The sequence below is a fragment of the Lagopus muta genome, chromosome 1 (assembly GCF_023343835.1).
Source record: "Lagopus muta isolate bLagMut1 chromosome 1, bLagMut1 primary, whole genome shotgun sequence".
NCBI classification, from domain to species: domain Eukaryota; kingdom Metazoa; phylum Chordata; class Aves; order Galliformes; family Phasianidae; genus Lagopus; species Lagopus muta.
Genome location: NC_064433.1, coordinates 112,786,640 through 112,801,725, shown reverse-complemented (window position 1 = coordinate 112,801,725; position 15,086 = coordinate 112,786,640). Strand labels below are relative to the sequence as shown.

The 15,086-nt window shown below is 53.0% G+C and overlaps 1 protein-coding gene across 1 annotated transcript; it reads left to right on the top strand.

The window, feature by feature from the left end:
- The first annotated feature begins 3,494 nt into the window (after nucleotides 1–3,494).
- On the top strand, nucleotides 3,495–13,913 carry LOC125687612 (maestro heat-like repeat-containing protein family member 2B). Its single transcript, XM_048932855.1, has 31 exons — nucleotides 3,495–3,583; nucleotides 3,884–4,005; nucleotides 4,157–4,279; nucleotides 4,418–4,583; nucleotides 4,741–4,839; nucleotides 5,005–5,156; nucleotides 5,522–5,665; nucleotides 6,153–6,245; nucleotides 6,488–6,557; nucleotides 6,673–6,786; nucleotides 6,872–6,945; nucleotides 7,263–7,382; nucleotides 7,528–7,635; nucleotides 7,821–7,980; nucleotides 8,107–8,147; nucleotides 8,383–8,524; nucleotides 8,649–8,701; nucleotides 9,038–9,145; nucleotides 9,410–9,529; nucleotides 9,653–9,775; nucleotides 9,911–10,066; nucleotides 10,286–10,408; nucleotides 10,738–10,817; nucleotides 11,214–11,349; nucleotides 11,466–11,558; nucleotides 11,943–12,038; nucleotides 12,206–12,329; nucleotides 12,530–12,639; nucleotides 13,085–13,237; nucleotides 13,494–13,648; nucleotides 13,785–13,913. Exons 1-31 carry the CDS (start codon nucleotides 3,559–3,561, stop codon nucleotides 13,834–13,836), a joined length of 3,435 nt encoding a protein of 1,144 aa, XP_048788812.1. The 5' UTR covers nucleotides 3,495–3,558; the 3' UTR covers nucleotides 13,837–13,913.
- The last annotated feature ends 1,173 nt before the right edge of the window (nucleotides 13,914–15,086 follow it).

The window sequence follows — 15,086 nt, the reverse complement described above, 5'->3', positions numbered from 1 at the left end:
CCCTGTCGACCCTGGTGACTGCCCCAGCCCATTCAGTTAACTATACTCACCTGGAAGTCTGTTTGCTAACAAGTCATTAGGAAACTTCTATTTTCATAGAGCAGTTTTTTTCAAAATGAAAATGTCTTTTGAGATTCTGCTTTTAGCAAACGATCATGGGTGGAGGAAATGTCCTCTTTTGAGAAGAATTGCAGGTTTTCACTGATTTTCAAAGTACATTTTGCACTTCAGTACTACGTAAAGTAACCAGGACTGACCAGGATGCAGCTGTCCTTTACACCTTGCAGTTATTATATCAGGCTGATAGTAGACAGTCCTGCAGTTCCCTCGCAAACATGTTATTAATGGGAAAAAAGTGCCTTTGCTTTTTGTATAAACTGGTACACTGAATTCCACATGACAAATACCAACACTGCTCATTTGATAAGTGACAGGATTTTACTTTCTTGCCTTTTCTTTTGCTATATATGTGATTTCTTGTTGTCAGATTGGTGCCAATTTGATTTGGTAGCATTTGCTGCATACCCATATGGCGGGATGAGCAATGAGTCTGTGAGATGTATCTGTTTTGGAAAACTGGCTTCATCAGTGACTTAACAATAATAATAATAAAAAAAAAATTATTACTACTGAACATGAGAAACTGGATACTTTGCAGTAAATGGATTAAATCCTAGCATAAGGAAAAAAATTATCAAAGATGCCTCATGCCGGTGTTTTTCCCTTTAATTTTCTAGCCACCACGTGCTTTTTGAACATACTTCCATGCACTGACATTGTCATCCATGTCACAACATTGTCATCATGCCACAGTCTCAAAATGTAAAGTATCTACTTAGAAAATGTGACAGAAACATTATCACAACTGCAATAAAGTAAACTATGGAAGAGTATGTTTCATGTCAGTGGAAGCAGAAAAGTTAGTAGATGAATTGGATTCTCTTTTAGATGAATCTTCTCCGGATCAGCAAGTTTATTCAGAGTTACTTAAAAAGCAGTTAACATTTCATTAGCAGTTAACTGTGATCTGTGTCAGCACTAAGGCACTGCTCAGTCATTTATCTTAGAATGAGCAGTCACTGCAGGGAGATATAAAATTATTAAACACATAACAGCAGAAAGCCAGGGATTTTCTTTCTTACTCCAGATATTAAGACTTCCTCCAGATTCTATTTATTAGTGTAGAGGTTTTTATTTTTTCTGCTGTTAGCTGAATGCAGGATGGAGGGTGTCAGAATTTTCCATTTCTTTAGACAGTTTGGGTTTGTTATCTGAGGATAAAAAGTGCACCATCAGGTTTGGCTGCCACCATGCTATTTTGTTCAAGTAGGAACATTGTTGGTTCAGCATTATGTCCTCTGCTAACCTGGCTTTGGTCCCAAAGAGCTGTCTTAAAATAACACCTTTCCTTGTAGCTCATGGTAGAAGCGTATATGGCCCCATGCCTCAGTGGGCTCTTCACCAGATTATGATTATTTCTGTGCTAAAGAAAGCCTTTGTCTTTCAATTCTCCTGATTCAGACAAAATCTGCACTGACACAGGTGATACCGTTCAGATCTTTTTATTCTGGAGGGGAAAGTTTGATACTCTCAAACCTTTTCATAACTAGAGAGATCAGGTGTAAAAAAGTCTTAGAGTATCAGAGATCCTACAGCTAGCCAGACATGAGCAGAACAAGAAATCTTGAAATCTTGTGAGTTATGCAGCAGCAAAATCCACTCCAAGCTGATGTGACAGTGGCAGGCATTCTTCTATATAATCTTTTGCCAAACAAAGCTTAGCTGATCATCAATTTGCAGCCTGAATGCTGGTCTGCAGTCTATCAGAGCATACTGTCCCCTCTGCTGGATGTGTCACAGAAACCCACGGGCTCTATGGCTGGGAGCAATGACAAATGCTGTACAGAATCTCAGTAGGAAATTTAAACATGGACCCCATTTCCAGAGTAACAAATTCTGCTTTACACAATAATGTTGCTTAACAAGGTTTTCATCCTTGTTTTTAATTATTCTGAAAGATGAATCATTATAGACAGGCACAGAGAGACAAGAAAATAAAGAAACAGGTGGTGCCTGCACTGGTTAGCCCACCACCATCTCTTCCAAGCCACTGAAAAGCAGACAGAGCGCTAACTCACGTTTGTCACGTAAGCCTATGATTAGGAAGCTGGCATTAAGTGTCATATTGACTGTGAAAAAATATTGTATTTTGTGAATTTAATATTAAAATACATTAAAATGTATAAATAGGGTCAGTAAAAGTACTTTTCAATATCTAATCAAAACTAATAGAAACTAAGACCTGTCATTTCCAATTAAAATTTATATACCCGCCTTACCTGAGATTCTACTGTACCTGTGAATAGATTGAATCACAGAATTGAATTGATTGAATCACAGACCAGGCAGGTCTTGAACATCTCCAGAGAAGGAGATTCCACCACCTCCCTGGGCAGCCTGTTCCAGTGCTTAACACCATTTATGCAGAGAAATGTTTCCTGATATCCAACCCTGGCACAACTTGAAGCCATTTCCCCTCGTCCTGTCACCTGTCAAAATGAAGATCGTACCTGATGCTATACTTCTAGAATTTTATAATAAGCCTCAATCAAGAGAAGTAAACAGACATTCAAATGTTTCCATAGTTGCAGCTTTGTTGCACTGTGTCTTATTTGTCAGCAATAATGCAGTACATAAGGACAAATTCCAGTTTGACTGGGGAAATGAATGTTTTGTACTGCTTTCTGAAGTGGTATATATAGAATCTCAATTAAACAGACACTGTAAAGATAAATTTCATTCCATGATTTCATATAGTATCGTTCCCATTACTGCTACGTGTTATTGCTTTCCTCTGAGTAATCATACCTATGCTGATTATTAAATGCAAGATGGAAAACACGTCAATAGCCAGTGATTTGTTTGCAACTGAAGAGTGATCTAAAATCACGACATTTGTTCCTGAGTTGGATTCTTTCCCAATACGAGGTATTCCTGAGAGCATTTGTATTGAATGTTTAAGACAATATAAAACATACTGGAATTCATCTGAGAACTACCTTCACAAATTCATACCACAGCTGCAGTTGCCTGATGGTTTCCGTTCCAGTCACACAAATCACGACTTTTGAAAAATCACTTCAAGGTTGTGACTGATATCAATTTAATATTCACATGTTTCAGGGAAAAAAAAGGTGTGTGTGTTACGGGGGACTTCTGAAGTTATTGTAATGTAAGACATGAAAAATATTTCCACTATTCATCCTAGATTCACTTTGTGGCACACAATGAATATAAACAAACTGATCTGTTTATTCTAAGCTGCCTTTAGGCTTTACATGAACAGGTACCAACACAGAAAACAGGCACCATCACAGGATCCCAGGACCCAGCCCAGGGCATGTCATGCTTTGTGAGGTGACACTCCTTGCTGTGATGTCACAGTTGTGGCTTTCACCCCTGTGGCAGCGGTGGGAGCGGTGGCTCAGTCCGCTTGTGGGACGCGCAGGAAGTGAACCCAGAGAGAGCGTTGTGTCTGTCTGGAGGCATCCTGCTGTGATGGAGCGGCTGAGAGCCCTTCGAGGTGAGGTCCCTCCACCTCTCTGGACACCGTGGTGCTGCCCGAGCACGTGTGTGCCTCCAGTGTCTCTTTAGGACGTGCCAGCAGCACTGTCCTTGCTCTGCTGAGTGCAGCCGCCCACTGTGCTTTCCCCAGTACCCCAGCAAGGGGAAGGCTCTCTCCCCTCTCCCCACCAACCACGCATGTGCCAGCGCAGCCCACCCCGCGCTGTGGGGCTGGAGGAGCGTTCCTCCCAGAGCTGGCTGCATGCTCGGCCCTGGCTCCAAGCAACACTGGGACAGCTGCTCTGCTCTTTCCTTCCAGGTCTCTTTGCCTGTGTGGGCTGCATGCCCAGTTGTATACGTCGCGGGGAGAGAGGCAGGGTGGAAAGCCCTGTCCCCACCTGTGCCGTGACTTTACTGCTGCAGCGCCTGCAAGACCAGGAGGTGAGCTGGGGACGTCCAACCATCGGTCCTTGCCCTGGTTCTGGTCCCGTGGGTGCCAGGCCCCGGCAGCACATCGGCATAGCGATGGGTGGCAGCGGGCGGCTCCCCAGGAACAAGGGCAAAGAAAAACGTGACCTATCCCTGTCCCCAGGGTGACCGAGAGCAGGCGTACTGCGAGCTGGAGCACGTCCTGGGGGAAGAGGACAGCCGCCCGCCGTGCGGAGTGGTGAACCGGCTGCTGGCTGAGGTGTCCCAGGACCTGACAGCAGCCCAGGTGAGGGGTCACTCCCGAAGGCAAAGGGAGCTGCCTGCCCATGCTGGTGTTCTGCTGGCAGACGGCGCTGGCTTGGCCCTTCCAAGGGAAGGCTCGGGCAGCCTCCTGTGCCGTGTGTCACCAGTGACTCTTTTTCAGGGCGTGACGGACAGCGTGAGAATGGCTGCCAGCAATGTCCTGGTGGCTCTGGCCCGGACTCACTTCTCCTTGGTGATGGCCGAGCTCCAGGGCCACCTGAAGGCCACACGGGAGATGTGCAAGGAGTTTGTGCTCGTCACCCTGAGCAAACTCTTCAGCATCTATGGTAGAGTGCCCTCAGCCTCCTGACATCTATAACAACTAGGGAGAGGGGTCTCTCCCCTTGCGCATGATCTGCATAGAGCTGGGGGGTGCAGGGCTCTGCAGCCTCTCCTCCCTCCCTGCTGAGGCTCTGACTGTGCCCTTCTCCTTCCTCTCTGCAGCTCCACAGTGCATCTCTTTTGTGTGGCTGACGCTGGCCGGCCTGTGCAGTGTGGTGGGCCGGGTGAGGAGCGGCCGGACCCTGCGCACTGCTTGTGCTGGTGAGTGCCGGCCCCAGGGCAGGGGGGCTGGGGACAGCCCTTGCCCCTCACCCTGCTGCAGACTCTCGCAGGCTGCCTTTTCTTTTGTTTTGTTGCGTTGTTGTTGTTGTTTTCTATAATTAATTACTTGTTTGTTTCTTTCTTTCTTTGTTTGTTTATTTTCAGTTGTGAAACAATGGATGGATGGCGTCAAGACTCACTTGTCCTCTGGAAAGCACAGCCCCTGGCCTGCCACAGAGAAAGAACAAATGTATGAGACTCTTCATGAGCTCTTCTTCTTTGTGGTCAGCAACTGGCAGGACTGCAAGGAGGAAGAGGTGAGCACTGCTGCATTGCCAGCCTGGGATGGCAGCTGGGGCATCCATGTTGGCAGCTCTGTCTGTGCCCAGCAGGCTGAGAGCAGAGGGGTGTCGAGAGGGTGTGGGCTGGCTCTGCAAAGGGCCCCAAACTGGCTCTGTGCTTGGGGCTGGATCTCCCTGCCAGGGAGCAGTCACAAGTCACAGCACTGTGGCAGGGAGAGCCGGGGATGAGGGTATGGGGAAAACCTGCCTGCCCAGGGAGAGCGAGCCCATGTGCTGCTGGGCACAGGGGTGTGGGGAAGGGGAATGGAAAAAGAAAGGCCTCTCTGTAGGAAGGGCAGACCTTCAGTCTTTGATGCTGGGCCTCTGCCATCCCTCTCCAGGACAGACAGGCCGTTCTCGGGGCTGTGACTGCCATGATGACTGTCCTCCTGCAAGAGGAGCTGCCCCGAGAGCACGTCTGGGAGCGGCTCCTCTGGCTCGTGCACCCGTGTCAGGAGATGCAAGACACCTGCAGGGTGGCCAAGGTAAGATGTTGCACAGGGCTTGCTGTGGACGTGGGGCCCGTGCAAGTGCCACAAGGGGTCAGGGGGCTGCAGGGAGGAGGTGGGCAGTCCTTGGAGAAAGAAGGAACAGATGCTCAAGGGAAGTCTGAGGCTTGCTGAGGTCTTCAGTCAAGGAAGGAACAATGTGGACAGGAGCCAGGAGGAAGCCAAGAGTCACTGGTGCCCATCTCCTGGGGATGGGAGGCTTCACCACCACCATGGGGGCTCCTGAATCTGATGGGGGAGAAGAGGGCAGCGGGTGGGAAATGCCTGCAAATGATGCCCAAGCCCCAAGGCTCAGCTAAGAGCAGAGAGCCTCTCTTGGTGCTGCTGGGGGGGACGGGCAAACAAGAACGCTTGTGTGGCAGCTTCTCCCAGCAGACAAACCACTGGGAAACAGTTCCTCTGCTCTGCTCCCAAGTGGCTAGATGTGGCTTCAGCCCCTTCTTCCTCTGCTTGTCTCTTGCAGAGCCTTCGTATGTTCCTGGAGGCCTTACCGGGAGTTCAGTCTGTCATCCCTAAGGACAAGTTTCTGGCCGTCACCAGTGCTGTGTTCTATCAGGTAAGGGGAGCCTATCCTGGTGTGCACAGCAGTTTCCCTCTTGGCTAAGCCTCAGGAGGACTGCAAAGCTCTGAGCCTCTGATGGCTGCTCAGCCTTAGCTCCTGCATGCCTGTGGGGCAGGCTTAGTTTTGTCTGTGTGTCCTCTTCCTGAGAGTGCCAAGGGAGACAGGAGCTGGCAGCACAGTGTCTTTTCCATCCTCAATGCTCATGTGATTTTCTCAAATGGACTTTGTTCCCACAGCTGTCTGATGACGCCAAGCAGCACAGCGAGGCTGACAGAGCAGAGCTGACCCACTGCATCCTGCTCCAGGGTAAGGAGAGGAGCTCTGGCGATGCTTGCCGGTGCTCTGGCCAATACATCTCTCTCTCACCTCACAAATGGGCATGAGTGGCTCACTAACACAGCATGGCATTTCCTTCCTGCAGCCCAAATCTGCCCAGAGGAAACGGTCCTGTTTCTGCAGTCGCAGCTGGGCTATGAGTGGGAGGCTGGATGCGTGGCAGCCCTGGGTCTGCTCGGCACTCTGGCTCGCTCTGATGGTCAGTACCATGGGTGAGGACTTCCAGGGATCCCTTTTGCCATCTGAGTTGTGCCTCCACGCATGCTTCTGTGCATCTCTTGCAGAGCCTGCGATGACAGAGAAGCTGCCGCAGATTACAGAGGCTGTGCAGCGTGTGTGCAATGACCCCAGGACCAGGGTGAGCTGTTTGGGGAAAGGAAAGCACTGTCAGGGTGGTGATGCTGCTGCCAATACGGCAGGGCTGGGGTGACCAGGGATGTGCTGGGGCATCGACCACATGGTCACGATGGCTCCTGTCAGGAGAGCAGGCAGAGTGGAGCAGTCGGGTCCCTGTGCTGTGCATGGAAAGTGCACAGCCTGGTGCTAAGGCCTGGCCCTCACCTCTTCTCCTCTGCTTTTGTCACCTCTGCTCATGCCCAAAGGGCACCTGATGAGCAGGTGGCTTCCTTTGGCCTTCTGAGCAGGAAAATCACACCCACAATTGACCCCTGGCAGGTAAGGAGGGCCGTGCTGCACTTCATTGAGGATCTGCTCAGCGCTAACACCTGGCGCTGCTCAGCCTGGGATGTGGTGGGGCACATCTTCAGGGAGTTCAGCCACACCACAGGAAGAAGGGTAAGGACAGTGGGCAGCATATTCCTTTGGAGGACCTGTGCAGCTCATAGGCTGGCAAAAAAGCACCGGTGGGGCCACACCTGAGCCTCCTGAGAGGCTAATGAGAACTGAGAGTAACCGGCATTTCAACACCACTGTTGTGCAGGCAGCCGGAGACCTTTCCACCCAGGAAGCCCAGGAAGAAGGAGCACTCCAAGAGCTGTGTATGGACATCCTGGGGTCACTGGATGTCTCTGCAAGAGGGATCTCCAAAGTAAGTCACACTCTGCCCTGCTGCCACTCCTTGCCTTTGCACCACGTGTTCCTCGTCCCCTTCCAACACCTCAGGTCTGTCCTCCAGCGTGCTCTGAAGGACACAAGACTCGGAAATTCAGAGTCCTCTCTATCTCTGAGCGGAGGCAGGAATGCTGACATGCTCAACTGCCTCGTTCCCTACAGCTCCTGTGGCCAAGGCTGCTGCTGTACGTGGTGCCAGCCCAGTACACCGGCATGCTGATCCCGGTCTCCCGCTGCGTCCAAGCCCTGGCCAAGAGAGGGGAGCTGACGGTGCGGGACGTGGAAGATCTGGATCCCCACTTCCTCAGCTCCATGTTTCAAGGTAGGAGCAGAAGCTCCCCCGTGAGCTCTGCTGACCCATGTTAGCACCCAGAAGGGAGAGCAGAGGTGCACGTGGCAGGGCACAGAGTGTCTTGGAGTCTTACTCAGCACTTCTTTCTCCTTGCAGGCCCACTGCTGACTGCCCAGACACTGCTGGCACGTCTGCTGGTAAGTAGATGCTCCTGAGGCCGGTGCCACAAGCCCCGAGGAGGAAGCAGCATGGCCGAGCATGCCAGCACCTGCCTCACTCCTGGGGATGCCATTCTCTTCCTAGCCTGCAATGTCATGGGCCAAGCTGCTGGCTGCTCCTTGCCCATCAGGGCAGAGCCAAGCTGCTTTCCTCCTGGGGGAAGCCACTTCTCTTGCAGCAGAAGTGACCCTGTTTCTCCTTGCTCTCGCTCAGGTGGTGGCAGGGAGCCCTTCTGCAGACAGCGAACTCCAAGCCGCTGCCTTGCTGCTCCTGCAAAACCTCCACAGCACGATCCACAGAGCTGTGGGGGCCAAGTGGGCTGCTGAGATCCCCCTGCTGCTGCAGCACCTTGAAGGTAAAATGCTGGTGGGGAGGGAGAGGTAGAGTGGGCGAGTGCCCAAGCCAAGCCAGGTTGGGTGCAGCTCTTCTTTTGTGGCTTGATTCCAAGCAACGCTCTTTTGCTTCTTGTTGATGTGCAGGGAAAGATGAGAGCTTCCGCAACTCTGAAGACTGGGAGCACCATCTGCTAAAGGTAGAGCACTGTGGAGAGACATGGTGCAGAGAAATGCTTGCCTGCCTGCCACAAGGAGCCCTGCTCCCATACGAGCCACCATGGGACAGGAACAGCCTCTCAAAAGCTGCTGTGGAGCAGCTGCTCGCCTTTGCAGCGCTGCCTCTTCCTCTTTGTCCCAAGCCCAAGGGGGGTCTTAGGAGAGGACCAGTAGGTGGCTTTAATGGAGGGAATGCTGGGGGGAGCTGGGAGAGGGGCTGTTCTTCCAGGCACCTCTCCCCAGAAGGCTGCAGTGACTTGGGAACGCGGGAAGAAGCAAAGGGCAAGGGAACATTGGCTTCTCCTGTTCTCCAACAGTTCCTGAGGGCATCGCTGGATGTTGTGGAGGATGAGGCCTGGACCAAGGCCCTGAGCTGCGAGCTGAGCCGGCGGCTGAGCAGCTCTGCCAGCAGCTCTGCAGAAAAGGTGAGTTCCCCGCGGCTCTAATCAGCAGTGCCCAACTGGGGCTGGGGCTGAGGCTGGTGCTCTGCCCACACAGGCTGCTCATGCTGCTTCCACGGCCTGTGCCCTCACAGGGCGCTTCCCTGCAAACTGCCTGGGGCTGGCTACAGCTCTGCTCCACAGCTGCTCTCAGCGACTCCCAGGGAGTGTGGGTCCTTCCCATCTAGCCCTCTCCCGTAAGGTCAGGCTGCTGCCACATCCCAGCTTACTCCTTTCCTTCCCACGCAGACCTTCCTGTACAAGGCTCTGGGGACTGTTCTGGGAGCTTGTAAGGAAGTCCTCCATGTCCAGGAGAAGCTGCTGCAGCACCTGGAGGAATCCAATGCAGAGGAGCCATCTGAGGCCCAGGTGAGCTCTCCTCTCCTCCAACTCTGTGAGCATCCGCGCTCTGTCCCTGGGGCAGAAGGCTTCTCAGAGGGCCGTGCCAGTAGGTTCAGGCCTGCGCCAACTGCCCCTCGTTCTTTTGTGCAGGGAATGATCTCTCTTGTCAGCCATGCTGCTGACAGCAACTTCCACACAGTCCTGGACACACTCACCATGTTTGCGTCCAGGCTGTGCAAAGGCCGCAATGGGAGGATTTCCAGGCGCAAGAAGGTAAAGTGCTACGGGTTCCCATCTTGGCATTCTTCTGCCTTATTTTCACAGCAGCTCCTGCCCTGGGAGCCCAGGTGCACCGCAGGGCACTGGGGGCTGCTGAGCGAGTGTCTCAAGGCATTTCTCCTCACACAGATGGAGCTGGACAGCGCGAGAGCTCAGGCTACACGCAGCGCTCTCATCCTCGCCCATGGCAGTTTGGCACTGCGAGCCTCCAAGGAGCAGCTGCTCGCCCGCCTGGAGGGAGACATTGTGGGCAACATCCTGCTGCTGTACAGCTGCAGCTGCCAGGTGAGAGCTCGAAGTCTGCCAGGGTGTCAGAGTGCCCAGCGGCAGCCCCTCCACGTGGGGAGATGCTGAGATGGGCCTTCTCTTTCCAAAGGTCCCTTGGGGAACGGTTTGTGCCCAGATGAAGATCCAAGCCCTTCCCTTAGCGTTGCCCCATGTGTCCCCTTGACAGTCCCTGGCCCTTCCCACAGTTCAAAGAATGTTCTTCTCTCTTGGCCTCAGGACTTGCAGAACAAGCTCGCGCTGGTGCAGAGCATCACTGATTTCAGCTCTGCTCTCCATGCTGTGGGTGGCTCCGCCTTCTTTAACCCCTCCTTGAAGAACAAGCTGCTGGAGATCCTGATGGTGAGTGCCTAGAGACAGGGCTCTCTGTGGAGGAGTTCCGGGCCGTGCCACGAGGCTGCCATCCCTGGAGCCATGCAGGTCTCCCTCAGCCACACGTCTCCAGCTGGTGGGGACCTTGGGTGCTGGCAGGCAGCAGCAGGCAGCAGCAGGCAGCAGCAGGCAGCGGGCTAGGTCCACCAGCTGTGGAGCTGCTGCATCCTGCAGTGCTTGCATGGGAAATGTGGGAACGATGGGGCTGGTGTGTGGCAGTTGTTTCTGTCTGTGGGCCAGGCAGAAGAGCTCTCTCGTGGCCCTTGCCCACTTTGACAATGTTTCTCTGGTACTTGCAGGACTTGCTGAAGAAGTATTACATGGGCACCCCTGTCTCCCCAGTGCCCCTCAAGGTGGTTCTGGCCCTGGAGCAGTTGAGGTAAGGGTGGGAGCCTCTAGGCTTGCAAGGCAGATGGTGGTCCCCCTTTAGGGTAGCTTCCGAAGGCCTGGAGGGGGGAGGGGGAAGGAGCTGCATCTACAGGAGAGACGGCTGGGCTGTTGTGGCCAGTGAAGCTGAGATTCTGGGCAGGGAGAAAGGCCTGGTACTGCTGTCCCCAGGCGAGGAAGAGAAGGGAGACCTGGGGCCTTCTTCCTTTCAGAGCGGGAGGTGGTTCACTGCTGCCAGGGAGGAGGCGAACGCTGCTCCAGCAGCATGGGCTGGGGGTGTTGGCTTTGCAGCTGTTGATTGGGAGAATCTCAGACATTGTCTGCACCAGTCTGGAGAGCAGTGGTAAAGGCCCTTTCTGCTTTTTCTTCCTTTTTTTCCTCTTGTCAGCAAGCTGAAGCCCTCTTTAGGAAGCAAGGATGTACGTGAAATGTTGGCTCTGTGCTGCAAGAACATTGTGTCACACCCTTCAGCAGAGATGATGCTGAAGATCAAGAAGTCACGGCAAGCAGCACAGTACCTGCAGGTAACCTGCCGTAACTTTCCCGGCCACCTCTGCGTCAGAGCCCTACCTCAGCACACACGGCCTATGCTCCAGCAGCAGCCGTGATGCCACACCTCAATCCCCTCTCCTGCTTTCAGCTTCTGCAGACATCGTTGAAAGCTCTGGGCCGGCTCATGGTGGTCCTGCTTGAGACAGAGACCACCCGGGGATTCTTCCAGAACATAGTCCAGGTGAGTACGTGTGGGGCAAGGGAGGAAGCATGGTGCCCGTTGATAGCAGGGACAGAGATCTGGGGACTGAGAGTATGATCGAAGGGGGAGAAATCTCCTGCTAACAGGCCAGCTCACTGCGAGCTGAGAAATGGGCAGAGAAATGGGCTCTGCAGGGGGAAAGGCAGGAGCCAGCCCCTGGCAGCGCCCAGCCGAGGAAAAGCTCCTGGGTTAGGAGGCAGCAGTATCTGCAGAAAATGGGAGCAGCAGTGTCAGCGCACAGTGAGGCGGGGGTCCACGTGGAGCCACAGGGCAGGACCTGAGGGAAACTGTCGGGAAAAGAGGGACAGGGAGAGGGATGGCAGGAAGGGAAAAATGTCCATGGTGATACATGCTCTGTTTCAGGCCCTGCAGAGATCACTGACCTCAAACAACATGTGGGAGCGTAACAGGGCCCTGCAGACCTGCTCCCAGCTGCTGGCTGCTTGTGAAGGGCTTCAGGTGAGTTAAGAGCCCCACTGCATGCTCCCTGCTCCCTCCCCAGTGCCCCTGAGCTCGAAGGCGAGCTCCGCCCAGCTGTGCATGCTGGCATGGGGAAGGCACGGGCAGGAGAAGCTAGGGAGAGCTGGGGCTGCCTACAGCTTTGTTCCTGCCTCTCATCCCTGCAGAGAGGAGATGCCTGTGAGTCCTTTGGCTCCTTGGTGGGATTGCTGGCTCCGCTGACATGTGACCCCATGCCCACATCCCGCCAGTTGGCCGCCACCTGCCTGAGCTCCCTTCTGCAAATCCAAGGTGAGTAGAGCGGGATGCACCAGCCCTGTGCTCTCCTCCGCAGCGCTACCAGAGCCCCACGGGCTGGGCCCTGTGTACAGGAGGGAGATGCACTGTGCACAGCTCTCTTCTTGTCCCCACCCTGTCCTCAGTCTCTCCCCCATGGAAAGCAGTTCCGTTTCCAGAAGCATGACTTCCCTTTTCTCCCGTGCTCTTTCCAGCCAAGGTGGCCAACAGAGTCATGGATTCAGGAGACACTGGGAGCCTGTGTGAGGGGCTGAATGACTGCAGCACCATCGCTCAGCTCCAGACCTCATCCAAACTGGCAAGGGTAAGTGGACCCAAAAAGGGGTGGTGGCATCTCAGTGCATAGGCTTCTGCACGACCCTAGGCTGTCCCCAGCCTTTCGTACCATTTCCAAAATGAGCTGTCACCCTGAGACCTCTTTTCTCAGCAAGTAGCAGAAGGCTCTGAGCTACATCTGCCCTTCAGGCCCCCCATGCAAGGAGCTGATTCCATGGTGTGTCTGTGTGTGTGTGTGACTGTGGCTGCTGGGAGGTAGGCTTTGCATGTAAGCAAACAGCATGGGTGGAGCAGCTGAGAGAAGGCTCAACCGCCTTCCGTATAAATAGCAGGGTAGGAGAGCAGGAGCGTTGTGATTGCCCCTGAATGAGCGGCAAGCTGCTGAGCTAAGAACGCCCTCCAGACTGCTTTCTGTTTTGAAGAGCTGCCGCAGAGCAGTGATGAGATCTCTCCTGCTTCTCTTTTCTCTGCAGATGGTGTGCAGAAACTTCCCCCTGGAACGCACCGTTGACTTCCTGATGGCCATCAAGGAGACCTTGCGGAAAGGCAAAGGAATGCGCGTGCGTGCAGCTGGGAAGTGGATGATCACCTTTCTGCAGATGTACGGGAAGGACATCTGTCGGGACGTAAGAGACTTTCTTCCACCTCTCTTGGACTTTATCTGGCTGTTGCACTATGCCTTGTGCCGTTTGCCTCTTGTGCTAAAGAAGCACAGCCTGAGTGCAGAGCCAGGGCTTGGACAGGGTGGCTGGTGTGCAATTTAGGCTTAGGCCTTGGCAGCATGTCAAGGGAGCAGGCACTGCTCATGTGCTGAATGTCCATCGTTAGGCCCTGCAGAGTCCAGGATGCAGCAAGTCATTCTTTCTGCCCTTCTTCTTTCAGGTGCTACCAATCCTCCACATCCTGCGCAGCTGCACATCATCCGCGCAGCAGAGCACGTTCATGCCCTTCCTGTGCCAGGCGGTGGTCATCCTCATCCGCTGCCACAAAGAGGTCATGATTGACAACTTCTCCCGGCTGCTTGGGCCCACAGACAGGTATCAGCACTCCTGCCTTTGCTGTTGGTGCAGCCCCAGTTGTAGCTTGCCTCTGTCAGAGGAAGTAAGGAGGAATGCTTCCCGGGAGGAAACACAACAATTTCCTAGTCACAACTTGTGATTCTCCTTTTTCTAGCGAGATGTGGAGGAGAATAAGAGAGTTTTGTCTACAACAGTGGAGCCGATAGAAGAGCGAAGCGAAAAGAGAAAAGGAAGAGAAGAGAAAGAGAAAGAGAACGAGAAAGAGAAAAAGAGAAAAGAGAAAGGGAAGATGAGCTTAAATTAATAAATAAATAGTACTTTTTTTTTTTTTAAACCACGTCTTCATTTTAATAGCTGCTGTCTCTTCTCCATACCAGTTACAGAATCACAGAGTCACCAAATGTCAGGGATTGGAAGAAACCTCAAAAACTCATCTAATCTAATCCCCCTGCTGGGAACACCTAGGTTAGGTCACACAGGAATGCGTCCAGGCAGGTTTTGAATGTCTCCAGAGAGGGAGACCCCACCACCTCTCTGGCAGCCCGTTCCAGTATTCTGTGACCCTCACCATGAAGAAGGTTTTTTCTAGCATTAATGTGGAACCTCTTCTGTTCCAGCTTGTACCCGCTGCCCTTATCCTGTCACTGGATGTCACTGAGAAAAGCCTGTCTCCATCCTCCTGACAGACATCCTTTACGTATTGATAAGCGTTCAGTAGGTCACCTCTCAGTCTCCTCCAAGCCAAAGCTCCCTCAGACTTTCCTCGTAAGGGAAATGCTCTGGTCCCTTCCTCATCTTTGTGGCTCTGTGCTGGACTCTCTCAAGCAGTTCCCTGTCCTTCTTGAACAGAGGGGCCCAGAACTGGACACAATACTCTGGACACAGATGCGGTCTCACCAGGGCACAGTAGAGAAGCAGGAGAACCTCTTTTGACCTCCTAACCATGCCCCTTCTAGTAGGTCCCATGGTTCCATTGGCCTTCTCGGCCACAAGGGCACAGAGCTGGCTCATGGTCACCCTGCTGTCCACCAGGACCCACGGCTCCCTTTCCCCTACGCTGCTCTCCAACAGGTCAGTCCCCAACCTATACTGCTACCTGGCATTGCTCTTGCCTAGACACAAGTCTCTAGCTTGCCTGTGTTGCATTTCATTCCATTTTCCCCCCACCCAACTCAACACCCACCCAAGCCAGGGAAGTAAAACAGTCAATCAGAAAAGGACGTTGAGCAGTGAATGTGAAGAATAGAAGGGTGAAATATTCTTTGCAGGCACCTACCCAGTGGGTCCTGGCTGCAGCGTGTTGTAACACACGGCAGACCTGTCACCATTACAATTCATTGATTTCCTGAGATGTGTGAGTCGAGCTTGCCATCCTCCAGGTTTGACACATAATGGCTTGATTCCTCAGTGGTAGTAGACCTAGACTTCTGTGTTAAGTTTGCTGTCTAATTCCTTC

Excerpts from the sequence above, each read along its gene's own strand:
- LOC125687612 (XM_048932855.1), top strand. The coding sequence starts at position 3,559 with ATGGAGCGGCTGAGAGCCCTTCGAG. Across the intron at positions 5,157-5,521 it reads AGGACTGCAAGGAGGAAGAG|GACAGACAGGCCGTTCTCGG; the intron begins GTGAGCACTGCT and ends ATCCCTCTCCAG. Across the intron at positions 11,559-11,942 it reads TCTTCCAGAACATAGTCCAG|GCCCTGCAGAGATCACTGAC; the intron begins GTGAGTACGTGT and ends GCTCTGTTTCAG.